We start from the raw sequence: 21,695 nt of genomic DNA, 5'->3' as shown, positions 1-21,695 counted from the left end.
CGCCACGCCAGCGCTGCCCCACGACCCGGTTGCGCGTGCGTCGTCGCGTTTTCATTTCTTTCATTCCTTTGGATTGTATATTCACTGCTTGTATGAGTCTCTGGCGTTAGGTCCTCCGTCGTAGAATCTGGGCAGGGACTAGGTGCTGACGAGACCCAATTGTAGCGGAGCAACACGTTAGCCTCCGCCGCCCGTAATACACAAGTCGCCTAGACAGAGGCACACAAGAGCAGGACCGTCATGGCGGACAACAAGCGCAATAGCGTTGCGGGCAAGGTTGCGACTCCGAACCTAAAAGCCGGCCCTGGATCGAACAAAGATGTCATTGGCGCGGACTCCGATCTGTACAAGGCTGTTGGGTCACGGTACGTTCCGCTCGTCGAAGTGGTATCACGGCTGGGATGGTAGCTGACAGTTCCCAGCATCAAAGTCACATGTGCCCCTGGCAAGAACGTCCTCGAGGGCACCCTCTTCACGGCTTGCAACCTCACCCACGCCATAGCCATCAACACCGCGCCTCCTCCACCGAACCCCTCCACCACCTCTTTCTTCAGCCAGCCCGGCGACTACCACATCATCCCATTCGCACACATTGAGTCCTTCGAGATCATCGGCACAGGAGAGCGCGCACCTGAATCCGCAGCGGGTTTCGATGGCGCACTCCCCAGCATCTCTAAGGTAGATCTGGCCGCGCTACAAGCCCGCGAAGACCAAACCATCCGCGAGATGAAGAAGAAGGATATGCAGAAGGGCAAGGGTGTTAGTGCCGAAGCACAGGAATTGTTCGATGCTATATCGAGGACGTGAGTCATATCAGATCTGGCAGAGACAGGATATCAGGGGCTAACATACGAACCACAGTCTACCAACTCGGTGGGCAGATACGCAGATCGTCGTCAACGACTCCGTCCTCATCCAGGCCCCGTACACGCTCGACAGCATCAAAGCACCCGCCGACAAGCACCAGGCTAAGGCTCACGTTCGCAAGGTCGTCGAAGCCTTCTACCAGCGTAAGAAGGGCGCTTCTGCGGGTGGGGCGGCTCGCGCTCCGGTCGCTGTGCCCAACGCCCCTAGGAAGGGAGGTTAGAACTCGGCCAGCCCAGGGCTTTGGCGACGGACAACTTGATGTAAGCCTTATCCGCAGAGGCCATGTCGCTGGCTGGAGGGTTTGGTCTCGTTGGTGATGTGAGGTATGAATCACGGAAGGATTATGTAATGATGGTAGCAGTCATGCATTCTATCGGAGGGTGCTCGACGGCAAATATGCTGTAGAGTATGGCAGTATATGCATAGCAAGTACTTCAGAAATTCACAAAATGTTCAAAAGCCACGGCTTTCCGCGCCGTGTGATGTAAGTACGAAATATCAACAGGACTATATGGATTTCTAGGTTCCAACTACGATGACCCCCAGAGGCAACCCAGAGACCACGAGCCAGCTACACCTTCCGCATTTCATACGACTCAAACGTAAGAGCATACTTACGAACGAGAGAATTATCGCAGACCAAAGAACCTCAGGTTCCAAAGGGGGTACAACATTCTAGCTTGACGTCTACGACAGGCGTTTTACCATTCTTCGAGAGCTTCGACCCCGCACACACAGCGGGCTCAATTAGAGTCCATACATTTCACTATTACGCTTTCGATGGACACTAGGAGAGGGAAGTTACCAGATTTGGCTGCTTTATTATACCTATTTCTTCTTCTCGGATCTATAGTCTTCTTAGTCTACGACAGGATCCCGACGTACGCACGCACACGGGTGTAAACATGATGATGATGACAGAAGTTTGCAGATAATGGGATGACATGTCAAACAGCAGGCTGCAGCTGAAAGCCTCTTTCTCCTTTTGGTGGCAATTGGAACGCTCTTCTTATACCTCATCGCTAGGTTGTAACAACAGTCTTGTTCCGACGTACCCGTTCAACCAGCATATTTCGCAACGACCAAGATGGATCCCTTAAGCATCACAACGGCTGTGGTAAGTTCAGCGACGCCGGGGCCTCAGTCACAGCCGTAGTGCTAAGCTAACCATAGTTTTAGTTTCAGATTACCACAATTTACCTTAGAGCTGCCAAAGACCTCAACGACATACGGAACAAATGGAATCATGCGCCCACTACCGTACTATCCCTCTGTTCCCAGCTCAAACTCAACGAGGCCCTGCTTTCACGGTTGCAGGCGCTACTTCTTGACGATGCGAATCCTGTGCATGCGGAGCCACCCGTTGTCGATGCGCTCGAAGCGACTCTGATGAGCTGGCTCGTGCTGGGGTCATGCCTTGGGGAGTACGTGTCGAAGATTATGAAGGGCGTCCATGGTGATCGCAGCATGAGCTCGAAAGCCAAATTTAGGACTCTGTGGAATGAGGCTGAAGTCAAGGACTTGTTGGAACAACTGCATCAACAGTATTCTGCGATCAACACGTTGATCGGCCCGCTGAACAGGTGAGTGAAGACAAAGTCTCCTTATGGCTTACAGCTACAGCCATGAATGGCCGACTGAATTTAGCAGGGATTCTTCGACCGAGAGAAAGAAACTCCTCCAGGAAAAAGAACAAAGCAAGACGATGACAACAATGAACGAACACACCCAACACACGCGAAAGGCTTATGCCCTCACAGTGGCGGAGTCTACATTCAAAACCGAAGATTCCCCTAGTAGTCTCTTGAGCAATCTCTCAACCCTTGTCGATCCTGCTGACAGCTCTTCCGAACAACACTTCGAATCGGTCCTTATGAACTCCAGAGTATACTCCAGAGCCTCCAACTCAGCTATGAGACAGCGGCCGAATACCGATTGCGATAATGCAAGCATGCTCACTAATCATTCTACAACTGCAACCATTGGCGACCCGGACTTCATTACCGACCCGTCAATTACAGAAGAAGACACAGCTACTACAAGGCCTATAATCGTCCATATCAGTGATCCGGTTGATAGGGCGAAGAGGAATCTCAACGTTGCAGGCGTAACAGGTATCTGTACCGAAAGCTATTCCACTCAAGAACCCGGGAAGCTGAGTTACAAACCACACGACCGGATACGAAATTTACGGAAGGTCGATGCGGCGTGGTGGTTCGGCACTACTGAACCGTCAGAGAATGTGCCTGAAAAGAGTGGGATAGTTTTTCGTCGAGACTTTTACCCTATTTACAGGCTTAACGAATGGAAATCTGCATACACCGGTAGGAGCATGGGCACCGAAGCCGTCGGCGAGGGTTGGCTGCGCTATGATGAAGGAGATCGGGTGGAATTCAATGTAAGTGACGTGTGACCCTGCTTTCATCACATTGTGCTCACAAAAGTCCAGCGTATATACCACAACTTCATATGGCACGTCAGAGTATGCAGGAACTCGGACCATCACGCTGGGTCAAACAACATAGACTCACGGTGTTATAATGCGTCAACAGAGGGGCAAATGCTGGTCGATGTCCTTGTGCTGAGTGACGAGATCCGCGAACAAGTAGACGTTCTTTTGCAGCATTCTGCTTGTCCTCTTCCCCGTCTCGTTGGCTTGGAAGGACGTGAACGGTACCTAGAGATTATAAAGATGGTAAACGAAACCAGTTGGCTCGAATCTCAGGAACGGATTATAGCGGATTGCAAGAGCTTTGGGGAACTACAAGAAGCGACAAGGATATGGAGGAAGTGTGGGGAATAGGGCTGGGACCTACAACGAGTCACAGGTGTGTGTATGGGCACGGCAAAAAGACAGTTGGTGGATACATGGTGGGATGATGCCTTCATTCGGCAGGCGTGGACGAGGTGAAGTCCATCACGCTGCCTCATACTAATATACAAAACGCCTCAACACATGCTGTAGTCCCCAAACCCTCCTTCCCCCCCAACCTCACCACTCTCAACCCCTCCACCCAAGCGCATCCTTCTCCAGCACCGCGTGCCTCATCCGAAGCAAGTCCACCCGACTAGTATGCGTCAGGCGCCCCTCTTTCTTCCACCTCGCGTTGTACGGGATCTGGTACGTATCCAGGACATCGACAAACGCACCAGCCCTGGGCTCATACGCCCCCGCCGTCCGATCCACCTCCAGATTCATCTCCTTGGGCCCCATGCCCCATCCATAAGGGACATCGTTCTTCCCGCGGAAATTGGCTCCAACGACATACGTGCTGCGCGCACGAAGCGACTCCATCTTGTTGGTGAGGCCGTTGCCTCCGGCGGTTGTGATGGGCATGCCGATCATGCAGTCGTCCATCTTCTTGACGATGATGAATGGATAGACCTTGATGCAGATCTGGCCGTACTGCGACGGGACGAACCAGTCGCGCGAGGTGGCTGCCATGCGGGGGAGTGGCGCCCATCCGATGTCGCCTACGCTGATGGCGTTGATGGCGGTGGGGTCGAGGCGCTGGGGGCGCTCGGGCCCGTGTGGTGGTGGTGAAGGCGAATCTTTGTCGACCTCCATCTCGTCCTCCTTCACCTCTCCCTCCTCTATCTCCTCCATCCCCCCCTCTTCCAAACCCGCCCCCAACCCCAAAACCTCGCCATCCCATCTCGCCAAAAACGCTTCAAATCGCTGCACGCAAAGCAACAACTCACCGGAAATCGTCTCCTCGTCGGCCGTAGCCTCTTCTCCTTGTAGTGCCCAAAGGCGGTTCTGATGTGCCTCTATGGCGAGGACTTCCATGGCGATGTCGCGCCCGAGGTTGATGGCGGTGAGGGAGGGCATGGCGGGCCATGCCGGCGACGTTGCCGTGAAGGCGAGGAGTGTGGTGATGGTGTGGGTGGTGATGGTGACTATGTGGTTAGTTACGGGAAGGGAGAGGAGGGGTTGGGGGTGATGTAGAATGTAAAGCTATTGCTGCGAAGTGGAAAGAGATATGCTGGGGGGAATGTAGGCGGTAGGGAGTGAGACAAGAGAGTATAACGGGGATGCTGAAGCGCCTGTAGGACGCAAAGCCATGGCTGCAGAGTGGGAAGTGCTATGCTGGCGATAATGTAGGCGGTAGGAAGTGAGCTGCAGTAACGTATGAAGCTGCCGAAACCCATGTAGTCCGCAAAGCCATGAATGCCATAACAAAAAGAAAGGATACTTACGAGTGTAGTCAGTGTGTGTTGCTGAAGAATCTCAAAAATCGGCGGCATGAAAACTTTTGTTATGGGCGTCCTGGGTGCAAACGCTCGCTGCTGTCTTGGCGGTGAAAAGTGCGGCTCACTGCTCACGTTCACCGTGAGTTCAGCAGAGAGAGAGGAGCGAGGAGCTGGATGTGAGAGCGGGAGTGAGCGTGACGGTGACATTGGGGTTGGAATTTGTATAGGTTATGCGATAAATGAGGTTGACGGCTACGTGGGAGATGGGGCATGTACAGAGGAAGCGCAGTGCGTGATGTAGGCGTATTGTAGCATTAAGGCGCGATGGATACATGTGGCATAACATTGATATAGGCATATTATGGCATTAAAACGTTAGAGATATCAGCTACAGAACTTGATATCGTATGCATGACTCTCTGGTTCTGTATGCTACAGCATGCGGAAGAACGAGGTCTCCGTCCGCACAAGTTTTCAAGTCGCAGATTTGTACTGCCCTTTCACTTTTCACCGCCCTACTCCGCTTCACCTGACAACGAACCCAGCATACTGGGCAGAATTGTAATGTCCGAATGGGAGTGTCTGAACATGTGGAGTTTGTCACTAGTAATACTATGTCTGTGACTATTCTTGATTGGAACTACCCCAAAGGTATTTCCTCATCTGAACCTATGTCAGTTCTGTCCGTCCCACACTCATGATCGAGCTGAACCCGTTTACTTCCATTCCACCCCCCAAGTGACCTCGCCCTTCCTGAACGGCACGACCTCACACTCGCCCCCACCCTCCTTCTTCAATACATCCACAACCGTCTCCTTCCCCTTCCTCAACACAATCCTCTCTTCCCTCTCATCCTTGATCTGATAGAACTTCCTCCCCCACCCCCCAAAGAACCCCTCCAAAACCTCCTGAGTAACCTCCTCCTCTTTGATAACGCCCCTCGCAATGCCAACCTCCAGCGCATCAAGCACATAAGCAACCGCATACGGCTGCGTAAAAACCCCCGCAGCAACCTTATCCTCCCCCCTCTTCTTCCCCCTCGGATGCGGCGCCGAGTCCGTCCCCAGAAAAAACTTCCCATTCCCCTGCACCACCGCGCGGAGCAACGCATCCCTATCCTCAGGCGTCTTCGCAACAGGCTTGCAGAAACAAAACGGGTCGCCTGCCCAATCATCGATGATCAGACTGAGGTGGTGCGCGGTGATTGTGCCGCTGACGGATGGGCCGCAGGAGCGGACGGCGGAGAGGGCGGCGGATGTGCTGCAGTGCTCGAGGATGATGCGGAGGGCGGGGAATTTGGCGTGTAGGAGCAGGAAGGTGGGGAGGAAGGCGGGTTCTGCGTTGAGGATGGTTATGGCGCCTGTTTTTGTGTCTTTGGTTCTCGTTACGTGGGTGTTTGGGGGCGTGGACGGGACTTCGCCGTGGAGGTTGAGGACCATGTTTTGTTTTTCCATTTCGGCGAAGACGGGGTAGAAGGGTTCGTAGGAGAGGACGCCTGAGGAGGAGTTCTGTGGGGTGGTTAGTCCGCCTGTCACATGAGTTCGTTAATGTCTTCCTCTCTTATCCTCTTTTTGTGGGCATATCTTTGGGAGTGAGTGTCTGGATCCGTACATACCGTAGTAACTCCAGCAGGATACGACTTCACACCCGTAATTCCCGCTTTCTTCGCCTCACGAATAACCTCCGGCGTGATATCCTCGTGAAGATACAACGACATGACGTAATCCACATCCGGCTCAATAGCACGAAGTCTATCGCGGTACTCGAGACATTGCTTCACGGAAGTGATAGGCGGGACCAGGTTCGGCTGTAATAGTGATATGATGGGTTAGAGAAGCGTGACCAAGATGTTGCGAGACGAGCAAATCGGCAACAACACATGAACAGAAAGAGAGGACGAAGAGGAGCAAGATTGACGATGGTAGCGAAAATGAAATGACCGAAATCTTGGATGAGAAACGAAGCCAACCAAACTCACCATAACATACACCTGATTCACACCACCCTTACGGATCGTAGGCGTAACGAGCTGCGACATCTCGCCATCGCGAAGATGGACATGAGCGTCATATGCCGCCGGCAGCTCGATCTCTGTCAGTTCGGTAAACTTCATCTCTGGTTCTGCTGACTTTTTGCTAACTATGGATCGTGGAGTCGGTTGTTGTTGTTACCCCAAAAAAGTTGTCCCGCATTTTTGGCGAGATCGGCGGCGGGCGCAGATAGAGCCGCACTAGGCCGGATGTGGAAGGAATCGCCATGTGTAGATGAACCTCTATATGCTGAACATGGAAGGTGACGTAGTCGCAATGTGTGGACTAAACTTCCCGACAGGAATGCGCATCAAGTTTGAGATACATCGGATTTATGCCAGAATATTGGGTATCCGCAACGCGTGATCCAGCTACCTGGCCCACCACAAAAAAAGATCCTCCATCGCCAAAGTCACTCTTCAACTCTTCCACCAAGAATTCAGACCTGCTACTCAGCATCCACAAACTCCTCCTCAAAGACCACCCCTCTTGCCTCAACCTCGACCCTCTTATTCCAATCCTTCGGCACATACTCCACCGACAACCCTGAATGACGAGTATAACGAGTCTTACTCGAGCTCGTCGAACTCACACTGCCGCTTCGATGCGAGAACACAGACTTCCTCCTACGAGGTTCTGTTTCAAGTTTGATCCTGTCTTGTGCCGATGGCGGTGCGCTGACTCGGGGTTGTTTCCTGGGTCGCTCTCTTGGTGAGCGGCTCTGGCTTTCTGGGGCGAAAGGATCTTCATCCTCTTCTCGACTGCGTTTCACCGCGGGGATTGGTGCGGAAGTCGGGGTAGAGGAAGAGGTCGACATGCTCGATAGAGAAAGTCGACCGACGCCAGCGGCGAGAGATTTGGAAAGTCGGGAGAAGAAGCCGGTTGTCTGGGGAACCGAGGCATTCGGTTATGATATAGGTGGAGTCTGTGCATTTGCGCTTGTTGCGCTATTAGGCATGCTCGCGTTCCTTCTAGATGACTCCGGAGTACTGTTCACAGTCGAAGTAGCGCCGTCAGTCTGTCGTCGTCCAGGTATTACCACCACCGGTCCGGAACTCCTACGGTGATGTTCCTTCTGAAATGGCGACAAATCCTGTGCTTTAGACTGAGGTCTGGGCTTCTTAACACTCTTCTCAACGTGGGATGTCTCGACATCGCTAGTAACGTCCACAATCTCAGTAGAGTTCTGCGTCGTTCCGTTCGCAGTAAACCCCATCTCATTGTTCTGGACGGCCTGGAGTAGAGATAAACCCATGGCAAAAGCAACCTTACGGTCCACGCCATTGCCAACAATCTTGTATTGCTCCGGAAGCGAACCAACGATGGGCTCCTCATCCATGTATCCTTGCGTCCGACGAGCTTCCAACACACTGATAGACCGATGTTGGTCCCAATGCAACGTAGCGCCATTTCGAGAATCGCGGATGACTATATTTGTTGTGATAGTCGGTACCAACCCAGCTGCTTTGATTCTTCGGTACGCCTTTCCAATGTCGGTTCTCGGATCTCGAAGCGAGGTCGGAATCAGACCCCGTCTATCTGCTTCCTTATAGTCGCAACCTGGAGGCTGTCGTGGGATGCATCTGACCAGTGCTCGTTGCTTACGCGTTGGTACTTGCGGTAAGCGGTGGTCTGGGAACGGAATACAAGTCTGGACAATACCATTGCCAATGTCGGGTAATCCCGCATCGACGGACACCGCTGGTACATACGGAAAAGGCGTTGGGTAGTGCTCGCGTTCACCAAATTTCTGTCCGTTGGGTAAATAACCTAAGCTTCGTCCCGCCGTCTCCTCGTAAGGCCGCGCGTGGGTGTGCCAAGGTTGGGCAATAGGCTCAAGTCCGGGTGCAGCTATGGTGAGGATCAGGCGTGAACGCTGTTGCGCGCTGCCGTAACTCCAAGCGTCCATGATGTACTGATTACATTGGTATCCCATCGAGACTAGAGAAGCAACCACCTGAGATAACACGTTCTGATCTTCGAATCCAGTCCGTGTTGAAGCCATGTTGACGACGTTTTCGAGTATACCGTACAAAGGGCGGTATAGATCTACATACGAGCAGAAAGTGCTAATATGTGACGCATTCTTCAAGGACTGCGGACTGAGAATATTATGCTGAAGAGCTGAGAACCCAGGACATGGCGATCCAGCAGCAAGGAAGTCGACTTCTCCGACCCGAGGGACAAGGTCAGGTTTATTACCCTTGAGAGCTGCGTCAAAGTGATCATCGACGGAGCCACAGAACAGATGCATCGTCTCCGGGCTCTTCGAGTTAGCTCGCTGAGTGTGGATGGCATGGGGACTGAAGTCGACAGCGGAGTGGAAGGCAACTGCTCCACCTTCTTCAAGGCCTCGATCAAGCGAGCCGCCGCCACTGAAGATACTCATTCCTCTCAATGATTCAGCAGAGGTCATGTCATGGCCCTCATTGAAAGTCTTCGGCAGATTCCGCAGAAAGACGAGTTTCTGTTCGCCTTCCACCCCTGTCAATCCCATAGACAAAAACCAGAGATCACCAGCACCGCCACGATTGTACGTGAAAGGTATTTGTCCATCCTGGATGTCAGAATTGTTCAGGAACTTGACGTAACAACGCCTCTGGATGCGGGACATGGACACGTCATCGTATTCGTCCGTAAGGACAAGTTCATTGTCCAAGAAATGCAAGCGCCGAGCTTTGGTCGCGAGTTCTTTGCAGTCTCGTTCGAGTCGTAATAGCCTGCGCACTCTAACAATCCTCTTGGCGCGGTCGATGTGTTGAAAGACGACTGGATCCAGAAACTTGTCTCCGTTCCGAGTCCTTGTTAGGTATACTGTGTCGCCTCCACGGTAATCATCGACGGGTGTGTGCTTTCCTTGCCGACACGTGCAAGTCTTGTGTGAAGACCGAAGGCTGACAAATGCACTGTCTTGGGTCACGTAGGTTTGACGAACGAAAAAGCGCTCAGCGTCGATAGTGGAAGGTGACCAGTCCACATCGTATCTTCCCTTGATGTCTGTAGACAATAGCTCTCCTTCAGAGCAATTGCAGTTGTCAGATAAGAAGACCTCGTTCTCGTAGGGATATTCTGCCTTGAAGATATTGGTCTCGTGGTGTCGATAAATCCATAGCACGAATAACCTCTGTGTTCCGTCCGTCAAGAGCTCTGTACCTTGGACGTATGCGAGCCACTCCCAGGTGGTGTTGCGCCAAACGGTTGCGTCAGCCTCGTCGGGGATCAAGGCAACGACGTCGCCAACCTTCACAGGTGAGTTACCATACGGTTGACATACGTTCCGTCGCGGAGGAGTCGGTTTCCGTGCCCAGAAACTCTGCGCAAACCCAAGCCTCCTCTTCCTGCGCTCCTGTTCAATCCTGACTGTTTCAGTAGGCCGTTTCGCCTGTATTTGCTCACCAAAGTACATGTGTTTGAAGCAATCGTAAACCTCTGGTGTGGCGATGGTGTGCTCGATGATCTGCTTCTGCGCCTTTACAGCTGTTAATCCTTTGGCCATACACTCGCTCCAGAGGGGATGAGCAAGCAGCCGTTTCGAGTTGGGAAGATTGAAGGCTTGGTTGTAGAAGTATTCAATGTAAGCGTGTACGGCGACGCGAAAGTCAGTCTGATGTCTGAAAGCAGTGTGCCATTGCTGGAAGTCGGCGCAATGACCAAAACGGGGCGAGAGCCATTGATAGAAGTCTTCCCGGAAGTCGTTGAGCCCGACTGATCCCACCGGTTGGCTGTCCACGTAGTCGATGATATGCTTTCCCATTTGTGCTACCCAGAGGAACGATCTCTGGAACTCTTTGTAGCCTGGAGCGGGCTTCGCAAGTCTGTACCAAATGTCGTAGTGCTTGTCCTTACTCGCGAACGTAGACTGTACGTAAGTAGTAACACCAGAGTTCTCATCGTCCCCGTAACCCTCGACAGAGCTATCCTGAATTGGTACTGCATGTACATAGTGTTTGGTCGATCCCACACAGATGAAGCCATCAAAGCACAACTTCTTCGCGATCGAAACTTCCAGGTAGTGCAGACTCGTCAGCTCATACGCTCTGCACTCGCTCTCCGGTGTTCGATAGATCTCGTAATCTTGCAGGTCCACAATCAAAAGTTGCTTCTCGGATCTCGGCTCATCGTACACAAGCTCTTCGCGGGATTGGCGTCTCCATTCAGTCTTTAGGCTTCGTAATGCTTCCGATTCGGCCGTGACAGGTAGAGGCGGAGACCAGTTGGCGACATGTGACCTGGCGAAATCACTCAACGCCGGCAAGGTGATTTTCGGTTCGCTTCGTCGTCTTGGTGAGCTGTCCTGTGCGCTTTGCCTCCTCTTCTTCGGCTCTGGCGTTTCTAGCGTGATGTTGTCACCGATTGTCGCATCCATCGTGCACTCGCAATGTGGGTGTGATTCTCGGCGAGATTTCGGTGTATGCGTGAAGTGTCGCGCGCGCGTAGTACAGAAGATAGAAACCCACAAGACGATCGAACCTGATATCTCTCTCTTTCTCCCTAGGCAGCATTCGTATTTTGCGAAAAGCAGTGAATGCGGGGGTGACGGTGACTCTTGCAGCTGTGAATTCCTCCTCTTGCAATCACTGCGACCAACTACGGCCGCCGAAGCGTCGCGTGTCAAACACCCAGCCACAACAAAGGCAACAAGACAACAGGCACAACGATCAAACTGGCTGTCTCAGACAGCAGTCAAACACATCTGGAAAGAAAGACAAGGCGGAGACACGACACGGAGATTATCGCGCTCGGACTCTGTGGTAGCGACGTTTGAATGGGGAAGGCAGCAGCAGAGCCGCACCGCGCAGGCGCACTAGCCACCAGCATTTGGAGAGGTAGGTGCGACATGGATAGCGGGTTAGAAGATTGTCTGTTTGAGCTGTTGACATAAGACGCTTTGTGATGGAGACGGATGATTGCTTGCGACGGAAAGAGATGTAAAAGAGCTGGGTGCAGGACGGGATGCTGAGGATAGCGTTAGCACGTGGTGGTCGTACGAACGGGCCCTGGCAAGAGGTGAGAGAACCCCTCATCAGGATCATGATTCCCATATTTAGCAGAGAAGAACAACACATCTTTGGATACTATCAAGAACGACATAAATCTAATGCAAGCCCTCATGCACGACGCTGGCTCGCCAGGCCATACGAAAGTACGCCCTACACGAAAACGCCTCCATGAACGCCTACCCTGTGCATGCAGTTTCCGCGAACAGTGATATAGACCCATTCCCAAAGATATCCACCATCACATACCACCAGAATAACTGTCCTTCTAACCGTTCTTCGGAGCATAGTCCCAGATATGCGACGAATCCCAACTCTCCGTCTCCTCCTTCCTCGCTTTAGGATCATCACCCCTCTTCTTCGCGTCCTCTCTCAGCGCATCCAACTCGCGATCCATACCACTAATCTCCGTCCTCAGTTTATTGATAGTCTCGATCTCTTCCTTGGAGAAGTTGGGGTCCTTGCCGTCCTTCTTAGCCTCTTCCTCGCGCTTGTTAAACTTATCCAGCTGGGTGAACTTCTCGTTGCGCGCATCCTGCTTCTTGAAGTACTCGTCGTACTTTTTCTGGCCGCCGAAACAGATGCCGTAGCCGTCGCAGTAACACGTGTTCATAGCCGGGCAGTGGACTTCATGTCCGGTGAAGATGTAGTGCCATATGTATTCGAAGATGCGGCCGGAGAACTGGTCGTCCATGCCCGTTGTAAGGAGCCACTTGCGGTAGTGGATGAAGCGCTCGATAGGCACTTCCTGGATGCGCTGGCGCGACACGGCGAATTGCGCGCAGCAGATTCCCGAGATGGAAGGCGGGATCGGGGCGCCCGGGTGGATCTCCTCCCAGATGTTGCGCCGCCAGTAGATCTCCTCGGGCTTGTGGAAGAAGTCGAAGTCGCCGCCGGGGCGGTCCATGTGGATCCAGTCCGGGCAGCCGGGGTCGTGGTGGCAGCGCACGTTCATGTAGCCCATGCGGGCGACGCGCTCGTGGTTGAGGCGCTGGATCATCTGCGCGGCGTCGAGGCCGAGGAGCTGGTTGTTGTGCCAGGCGTGGCGGTGGGCGTGCATGAAGATGGACGTGTCGGGGAGGTCGTCGTAGTGGTCGATGATGTACGAGAGGTAGACCTGGTCAGTTAGCGGACAATTACAACACCTATATGTAATGACCTGATACATACCATAGCCTCGCGACCTTTGTTCTTGGGGATCTTGTGCTCGGCATTGGGGTTGTCGACTTCGTACACGACCAGCGGCGCATCGGGGATCTCCTTGTCCATCCAGCTAATGTCCTCCTTCTGCGTCTTGGGCACGATGATCTTGTACGTGTAGTTGCTGCCCGGCGGCTTCGTCTGCGCCTCTGAGAAGCGCAGCGGCAGGCCAAAGTCGAGTGGGTCACCGCGCAGCGAGGGCCGGTAGCCGTGGGCAGCACTGCTCCCGGAGTTCCATGTTGGAATTGACGGGATGGCGTGGAGATACCACCACACGAGGCCGGCGGCGAGGAAGACGAAGACGAGCGGGATGGCCCTCGGGGGTCCGCTGAGCATGGTGGGTGACGGAACGGCTAGTAGCGAGGGCTCATTGATGGTTGTGGAGACTGGAGAGGTGTTCGAGACCAGGACCTACGTGATGATCATGGCGCGGGATGCAGGCGGCGCCGGGGGTGCGTTCGGCCTCGTTGTCGTCAGCTCTCTCGACTGAAAGGTGGATCTTCCCGTACCTGGGCCTGGTTGCGCGTCCAGATGTCACTAGGCGGGATCTGCATGTGCCAGCCCTGGACCCAACGTGAAACAGGGCGTTTAACGCTTCACCATCTGCCTTCCATCGGGTGTAACGCTTGGCAGGGCAACATTACTTTGAATTATTTCAGTAGACTCTATTTCTGTCTCATTCGACTTTCACTCCCTCTTCATGCCCACCCGCCCAATTCCCTTCAACCCCCACCCCAACAACAGCCCCGTAGCGCAGCTCAACGCAAACAGGTACCAGAACGCCGCACGGAACCCCTCCATGAGTGCTGCAGGACTCTGTTTCTCAACATACCCCGAATGCCCCGTAACACTAGAGGCGATGACAGCACTGGTCGCCAGCCCTACACTTTTGCCAATCTGCGCTACCGTGTTGAAGACGCCGCCTGCGAGTCCCTGCGTCCGCGCTGGAAACACTGAGGTGATGACAAGGTTCGAGACCGTGAACAAAGCGTCCGCGCCAATGGGATTGAAGAACACAGAAAGGAACGCGCAGCTCCAGTAGGACCACTCGGGCTGTATGATGCACATAAGCAGCCCGCCAAGAGTCGTGCAAAATAATCCGACGGTTACCGCCCAGTCAGCTCGAACCCTGTGAGCAATCAGGCCCATTACCAGATTGGCGAGAGCCCCGGCTACTGGTCCGGGCAGGAATCGGATCGACGTCTGGATTGCTGATAGCTTCTGCACGTTCTGGAAGAAGAGCGTGTGGTACGACTCCACCGCATTGAAAGTTCCCCATGTGATGAAGACCCCGATGCAGATGATGCTGAAGATGCGGTTGCGCCAGAGTGAATTTGGGATGATAGCGGGCCGGCCCAGTCGTTCTTGCCTGCCAACCCAGAAGATGAATGCAGGGATGAGAGCGATCGCAGTGATGAGTAGGCCGAGTGTAGTAGGCTCTCGGATTCTAGCAGTCTCTTCGGAGATCAAACTAAACACATTAGCATCGAGCCATCAGATATGTGAGATCAACACTCACGCGAAACAGTATGAGAGGAGCGCCAATGACGCGCTTCCAAAGAGGATGCCGACCCAATCAATGTCGCTCTTCAGGCGAGACCAGACATGCGGCTGCTTGTTGTCGACCTTTGGGAGACCGAACAGCCCAAGAACGAAGACAATCGTGTTAGTGATCGCACTGAGGTGGAAACCCCACCGCCATCCGATGGTGTCAGCGAAGATACCCCCGAGCACGAGTCCGAATGAGAAGCCTATGGGTTGGCCACCGCCCATGGATGCGAATGCAATGTTCCTGCTCTTGCCTTCTGGAAACGTGCTCGTGATGATACTGACAGCCGAGGGGAGGCAGAAGGAGATTGCTACGCCGGCGAAGGCACGGAAGACAATAAGCTGTGTTCCGGTCTGCGCCAATCCACATGCTAGTGTAAAGGCGGATTGGAGAAGACATCCTACCAAATACATAGGTCGGGAGCCAACGACGTCGGCGACGGAACCGAGGAGGAGTAGAGTGCAGCCGCAGGTCAAAGCGTAGATGGAGATTGGCCTAGTATCGTCAGTATGTGAGTATGGAATATGAGATATGTCTACAAACCATAAGAGCACACTAGGTGCGAGCTCTAGTTCTCGTGCGACCGTAGGCAGAGTCACAGTCATGACACCCGACAGCATGGAGCTGACCATGGTGACACAAACAACTGTCACTAAGACGATGGCCGTCGTTCCCTTGCCAGGACCATCTCGCTGTTCAGCAGCGAATGATTCCGGGACTCCGTTGATGGGACGTAAATCCTCAGCTATCGACGGCGTATCTTTGCTTCCTCCATTGCCCAATGGTTTGGCTGTGAGGGCTGGGATCGATGTCTCAGGATAGCTCACAAGTTCGATCGATGTTGCGGTTTGTGACATGGTGGAGAAGAGGGATGATGAGTCGTTTGAGAAAAGGTGGTGGAAGATGAGTCGAGATTTGCACTACATATCCTTTGAGTAAGGAAATACCAGGCAGCAAACCCTGTTATATGAGGGCACACCGATGCCGGCAGGACACTAGTAGTCGCGACATCATACTCCTCGATGTAGAGTCTGACTGCAGCTCTTGGCTACGCCTTGCATCCTTGTAGGGCGTGAGCCGCTGAATAGTACATGTTCAGTACCTAGGTAGTCTGGCACAGCTCACGGCAACTCCGTGAGTGGGTAGGGATCTGGCGGTAGCCTTGTCATGACTTGGTAAACAGCTTGCGAAACTTCTGCTAATGATTCTTCCACAACGCAAGAGCCGCGTCTAGATTCAGCTGGGTAAATGAATGGCGGAAGCTTTCCGTCGGGTGTGATGACAGACGGAGGTTCGGCGGCGGGACTGACGCGATAAGGGAGCCGCGGCCTTATCGCGTTAGCGCCGTCATGGCTGCAAGGATCTGGTACCTGACACTTGGAGCTCCAAATGCTGGAGGGGACGCGGTAGAGGAGCAATTATTTTGTACCATACGCAACTGCCAGTTTCTGTTTTCACTGCAGATTTTCGATGCGCTGAACTGTTTCATATCACGTGGCTAAACTCAAGCCTCTTTCTCCGGCCACTTCAATCCGACGTTATGCTACACGTTGCAACTTCTTGAGATCGGGAGTTGAACTTTCGAAACATCACGACTATCGCTCGTCATTGCTACACGCCACCACGATTCCTTTAGGGTTTGGTGCACAGCTTACACGATGCGAGCTTCAGCCCCTATGCTGAGTGCGAAAGCTCTCTTAGTGCTCAGCGCTTTCAGGCACATTGGCGCGCATGCGGCTCGTCCAGGTGTCAGTGTCGCGCTTCTAGCTTCTTTCAATCCAGCTCCATACCTAGTAGAGTTATTGTAAGCTTCGGGTGTGCCAAAAGCAAAAGCTACAACTAATTCCTCCCAGAGAAACTGCTGCAGAAGAGAATGCGACGGCATACTACCCCATCCTCGACCGCGTATCCGAGGGGTACTTCGACGAGAAGACCACAGAGCAGGCGCTGTATACAGCCTTTGTGGACCTCCTGAAAAGCGATGGACACATCACCCAGCCTGAAGCCCTCGCTTCCTTCGATCTCGCTCTCTCCATCCGGTCGGCTGCGCCGCGAATAGAAGCACATTACCAATTCTACAATACATCAGTGAAGCCCTCGTTGAAGGCGGAACAGAACGAGAAATGCGAAATTTGGGCGTCGTTTCATGGGAAGCAATACTGCTCCGTACACCTAGACGAGCCGTTCGGAGACATTGAGAGCGAGCGGTACGTACAAATGGCTTGGCCTATGGCAGACGCTGAGAATCAAACAGGACATACAAACTACCCTTCGACCGCATACTTGGCAACAGCTCGGCTCTACCTGCGATTCTATACGCCGATATCACCGCTCCTCGATTCAAGAAATGGCACAAGACGTTGAGCGATACAGCCAAACAAGGAAAGACTTCGTACCGTGTCCGGCACAAGCCTTCGTTAAAGGCACCAACAACGCCGCTGGTAGTGAACGGATACGGTGTCGAGCTACAACTGAAGCGGACCGACTACATTGTCATAGACGACAGACAGGCTGAACAGGGAGAGAAGAGTGCTTCTCAAAAGCCAATGGGCACCGGCCTAGACGACGATGAAGACGTCGCAGACCTCAAGCCCTTGTCTAAGGACGAGGTGTCCGATTTAGGGCTGAAGGCTGCCAGCTTTGTAACCCAAAGCGAACAGCCCATGGATACCCTCATGAAGCTTGTGCAAGACTTTCCGAAGTACTCGTCCATCATCGCAGCTCACAACGCGTCGGAAGACTTCCTGGAAGAACATCTGAAGAACCGCGAGCAACTCCTCCCTACGGGGTACAATGTCATCTGGATCAACGGTGTACAGATCCCGGCCCGCGATGTGAACCCGTTCTCGCTGCTGGCACACTTGCGCCGTGAACGTAAATTGATCAATGGGATACGCAGCCAGGGTCTCAGCGGTTCTGAGGTCATTTCATTGTTGTCGCATGATTCGATCGCCCAGACTCAGGCGGACGCTGAACCTCAACGTTATGACTTCAGAGATGCTACCGAAGGCGGCAACGTCATTTTGTGGCTGAACGACATCGAAAACGATCCAATGTACGAAGGGTGGCCGAGTGAACTCAGGGCTGTGAGTACGATTATTCATATCATCGATCTTGAGCTAATCGAAACTACAGTTACTGCAGAGAACGTATCCTGGTCAGTTGCCATCGTGTCGCAGAGACATTCACAACGCCATCGTCGCTGTCGACTTGACTTCGTCCGAAGATGTTACGACCATGCTTGAGACTATCCTCAGTCTCATCAGGCGTGGTATTCCACTGCGCTGGGGTATCGTTCCTCAGACCGCTACATCTGGTGCTCTTGAGCAGGCCAAGGTAGTTTACTATTTGCATGACGCGTACGGACTACCTGCTGTGATCGAATACCTCCAAGTAGTAAGTGTTGAAATCTCTTGTGAAGTCGATGTTGCGCTGACATGGAGTTCAGTTGGCAGATGGCAAGAAGCTGGCGCATGCAGACCAAGCCACCTTCGACGCGACAGTCAAGAAAACCGCGCTCCTCGAAGGAAAGGAGGCTTTGGCCTTTGATGACGTACTGAAGTCAGAGACGCTGGATCAGCGCATCACAGGTGCCAAACAGTACCTGAAGCGTCTAGCAGCAGAAGGCCCCAAAGCCCCCGTCTTTGTCAACGGCGTACCCATTCCAGCGACCGAAGAATGGCTCGGAACACTCAGCCAAAGAGTCGGCATGGATCTTCGTCAGATTCAACAAGCAGTCTTCAACGGTAATTTCAACAGCGATAGTTGGGTTCCACAACATTTCTTGGCCTCAGCTGCTGCCAAGCGCAATCCTCTTGTCATCCCGGAGAACGAGAAGAACATCACGCTCATCAATATGGCTGAATTTGAAGAGACCCATGGCGAGGCTTATAACAAGATGCCGCGTATTCATGCATCAGAGTCTGCTAGCAAGAGTGACTGGATTCACGTCACGCTCGTGGCGGACTTCGACTCGGAGGCTGGTTTTGCTCTTCTGAAAGCACTGGCAGATTTCCGTGAGGCAAACCCCGACGTAGAGGCCGTTCTTATACACAATCCGAAAGCCGGTGCGGAGCAGTCGAACGCCTCAGAAGACATTCTAGAGACTTACATCAAATCTGACCGTAAGCTTACTACCGAAGCCCTCTCCGGGATCATGAACCGGAATGCCAGCTACAGACCAACTCCCGCCAACTCCACTCTATTCTGGCAGGTTGCTGAGCCAATCTACGACGCGTTCGGTCTGAAACCGGGACAGAACGGCATGCTTGTCAACGGACGCTACGTGGGACCCATCCCAGATGATTACGGATTCTCATACGATGACGTGGAAACTTTTGTCACTTATGAGCAGGTCAAACGTATTGAGCCGTTGAACAAAGCGCTTGCCGATCTTGAACTCATGGAAAAGATCAAATCTCCAATAGATGTTGCGAAGATCCAGTCGCTGGTCGCACTTTCCACCGTGTCGGACGTTCCAGAAGGCATTTTCGAGACTGCATCAACCCTGAGGATGAGCACTTACAACAACTGGACTGCCAAGCACACCGCTATCTTCCGGGGTGACGAAGACAACGCTGTCTTCCAGATCGTGGCCTCAATTGACCCCGCGACAGAGCTCGCACAGAAGTGGGTACCAATCCTTAAAGTACTCAGCGACATGGAGGGCACACACCTCAAGCTTTTCCTCAACCCCAAGCAGATGCTTCAAGAGCTTCCTGTCAAGCGTTTCTACAGATACGTCCTCGAAGCTCGACCATCCTTTGTCGCCGATGGATCCATCGGAAGCCTTGGAACCCACTTCTATGGCATTCCCAAGGAGGCTTTGCTGAACCTTGGCATGGATGTGCCGCCCTCCTGGCTAGTTGCCCCGAAGGAGTCTGTATATGATCTCGACAACATCAAACTTAGTACCATTCCTGCTGGTACCGATGTTACCGCTGTCTATGAATTGGAGAACATCCTTATCGAGGGCCACTCTCGTGACACTACGAATGGTGGTCAGCCGCCGCGTGGTGCTGAAGTTGTTCTTGCCACTGATCGGGATCCTCATTTCGCGGATACCATCATCATGGCTAATCTCGGCTACTTCCAGTTCAAGGCCACTCCTGGCTTTTACAACATTCAGCTCAAGAGCGGTCGCTCTCAGGAAGTTTTCAGCCTTGATAGTGCAGGCCCTATCAGCTGGGCACCCGTGCTTGGTGACGAGACTACCGAGATTGCTCTCATGAGCTTCCAGGGGGCTACAATCTTCCCGCGACTATCGCGCAAGCCAGGCCACGAGGAAACCGATGTACTCGCTCCTGAAGAATCGCTCGCATCCGAGCTTGTTGGCAAGAGCGCGCAGAAGGTCAACAAGTTCCTCGGCAAGATTGGTCTAAACTTTGACTCCGAGAAGGTTCTGCAAAAGGGCGCTGACCTGTTCTCCGGAAGCAAAGCGGCGAAGAAGGGCACGCAGGCAGACATAAACATCTTCTCCGTCGCTTCGGGCCACTTATACGAGCGCATGCTGAACATCATGATGGTATCCGTCATGAAGCACACCAAACACACCGTCAAATTCTGGTTCATCGAGCAATTCCTGTCCCCCAGCTTCAAATCCTTCCTCCCGCACATCGCCGCCGAATACGGTTTCGAATACGAAATGGTCACCTACAAATGGCCACACTGGCTGCGCGGCCAAACCGAAAAGCAGCGCGAAATCTGGGGCTACAAAATCCTCTTCCTAGACGTCCTCTTCCCGCTCGACCTCGAAAAAGTCATCTTCGTCGACGCCGACCAAATCGTGCGAACAGACATGTACGAACTCGTGCAACACGACCTAGAAGGCGCCCCTTACGGCTTCACACCCATGGGCGACTCGCGCACCGAAATGGAAGGCTTCCGTTTCTGGAAAACAGGGTACTGGGCTAACTTCCTGCGTGGTCGCCCCTACCACATTTCCGCGCTGTACGTCGTAGACCTAACCCGCTTCCGCCAACTCGCCGCCGGCGACCGCTTGCGTCAACAATACCACGCCCTCTCCGCGGACCCCAATTCCTTATCCAACCTCGACCAAGACCTGCCCAATAACATGCAGTTTAACCTCCCAATCCACAGTTTACCCCAGGAGTGGTTGTGGTGCGAGACTTGGTGTAGCGATGAGGATTTGCACAAGGCGAAGACAATTGATCTTTGTAATAATCCGCAGACTAAAGAGCCGAAGTTGGAGAGGGCAAGGAGGCAGGTGCCTGAGTGGAATGTTTATGATGGGGAGATTGCGGGGTTGGCTAGACGCGTGAAGGGGGAGGAGGAGAAGGCGGGTGTGGTGGATGTGCAGGAGGAGGAGCAGAGGAGGGAGAAGGAGGTGAAGGATGCTGAGAGTGAGAGGGAGGGGCATAGTGAGTTGTAAGATAGAGGACAGATGTCGTAAGAAGAAGAATGTCTTGGTGTGAGAGGGAAGCGAGAGTTCGTTACGATATTAGAGGTGCCGCAATCGCACGAAATTTCACCGCATGTTTCTCTGTACTTGCTAAGGCTTCGTGATGCTCTTCTAGTCGGGATTGAAGCCCCTTGAGGGGGGCTGTGTGACAAGGTGATTCGGTTACGAGTAGGTATGGGCATTGGAAGCCTGCGTTGCGTATAATGTTTGCGACAGCCTGTTAGCTACATCTTCTACCTAATCTCTTTCTTTAAAGGGGCATCACAATGAACCTAGTAAAATGTTTGCTAGTCGGGCACAAGTCGCAATCCCTGCTCCTTCATACCTAGGTAATCGTTGTTCTTCCCCGGTAGATGGACATAATGAATAGGGTGCGCCTTCGACTCAGACTGCGGTCTTGTCCTTCGGGCAGGTCATTGAGATGGTACTTTGGTATA

The 21,695-nt window shown here is 53.1% G+C and overlaps 7 protein-coding genes across 7 annotated transcripts; 3 read left to right on the top strand and 4 right to left on the bottom strand.

Annotated features, from left to right (window-relative positions):
* Positions 1-240: 240 nt before the first annotated feature.
* Positions 241-1,087, top strand: J4E90_010795 (uncharacterized protein; the record flags this gene model as incomplete). Its single annotated transcript, XM_051440307.1, has 3 exons — positions 241-365; positions 423-803; positions 862-1,087. 3 exons carry the CDS (start codon positions 241-243, stop codon positions 1,085-1,087), a joined length of 732 nt encoding a protein of 243 aa, XP_051285841.1.
* An 867-nt stretch (positions 1,088-1,954) lies between these two features.
* On the top strand, positions 1,955-2,454 carry J4E90_010794 (uncharacterized protein; the record flags this gene model as incomplete). The annotated part of the gene is made up of 2 exons (XM_051440306.1): positions 1,955-1,984; positions 2,047-2,454. The coding sequence occupies 2 exons, from the start codon at positions 1,955-1,957 to the stop codon at positions 2,452-2,454; spliced, it is 438 nt and encodes a 145-aa protein (XP_051285840.1).
* A 1,414-nt stretch (positions 2,455-3,868) lies between these two features.
* On the bottom strand, positions 3,869-4,699 carry J4E90_010793 (uncharacterized protein; the record flags this gene model as incomplete). Its single annotated transcript, XM_051440305.1, has 1 exon — positions 3,869-4,699. The coding sequence occupies one exon, from the start codon at positions 4,697-4,699 to the stop codon at positions 3,869-3,871; it is 831 nt and encodes a 276-aa protein (XP_051285839.1).
* Positions 4,700-5,777: 1,078 nt separating this feature from the next.
* On the bottom strand, positions 5,778-11,457 carry J4E90_010792 (uncharacterized protein; the record flags this gene model as incomplete). The annotated part of the gene is made up of 5 exons (XM_051440304.1): positions 5,778-6,569; positions 6,677-6,868; positions 7,040-7,200; positions 8,154-8,651; positions 8,697-11,457. 5 exons carry the CDS (start codon positions 11,455-11,457, stop codon positions 5,778-5,780), a joined length of 4,404 nt encoding a protein of 1,467 aa, XP_051285838.1.
* An 899-nt stretch (positions 11,458-12,356) lies between these two features.
* J4E90_010791 (uncharacterized protein) lies at positions 12,357-13,624 on the bottom strand (the record flags this gene model as incomplete). Its single annotated transcript, XM_051440303.1, has 2 exons — positions 12,357-13,205; positions 13,259-13,624. 2 exons carry the CDS (start codon positions 13,622-13,624, stop codon positions 12,357-12,359), a joined length of 1,215 nt encoding a protein of 404 aa, XP_051285837.1.
* A 1,179-nt stretch (positions 13,625-14,803) lies between these two features.
* Positions 14,804-15,694, bottom strand: J4E90_010790 (uncharacterized protein; the record flags this gene model as incomplete). The annotated part of the gene is made up of 2 exons (XM_051440302.1): positions 14,804-15,332; positions 15,381-15,694. The coding sequence occupies 2 exons, from the start codon at positions 15,692-15,694 to the stop codon at positions 14,804-14,806; spliced, it is 843 nt and encodes a 280-aa protein (XP_051285836.1).
* An 801-nt stretch (positions 15,695-16,495) lies between these two features.
* On the top strand, positions 16,496-21,228 carry J4E90_010789 (uncharacterized protein; the record flags this gene model as incomplete). Its single annotated transcript, XM_051440301.1, has 5 exons — positions 16,496-16,641; positions 16,691-17,044; positions 17,092-17,923; positions 17,973-18,233; positions 18,286-21,228. 5 exons carry the CDS (start codon positions 16,496-16,498, stop codon positions 21,226-21,228), a joined length of 4,536 nt encoding a protein of 1,511 aa, XP_051285835.1.
* Positions 21,229-21,695: the final 467 nt, after the last annotated feature.

The sequence above is a fragment of the Alternaria incomplexa genome, assembly GCF_024043165.1.
Source record: "Alternaria incomplexa strain BMP 0042 chromosome Unknown scaffold_27, whole genome shotgun sequence".
Taxonomy (NCBI): Eukaryota; Fungi; Ascomycota; class Dothideomycetes; order Pleosporales; family Pleosporaceae; genus Alternaria; species Alternaria incomplexa.
Note: the sequence above shows the minus strand (reverse complement) of the source record. Positions and strands in the feature narration are given on the sequence as shown.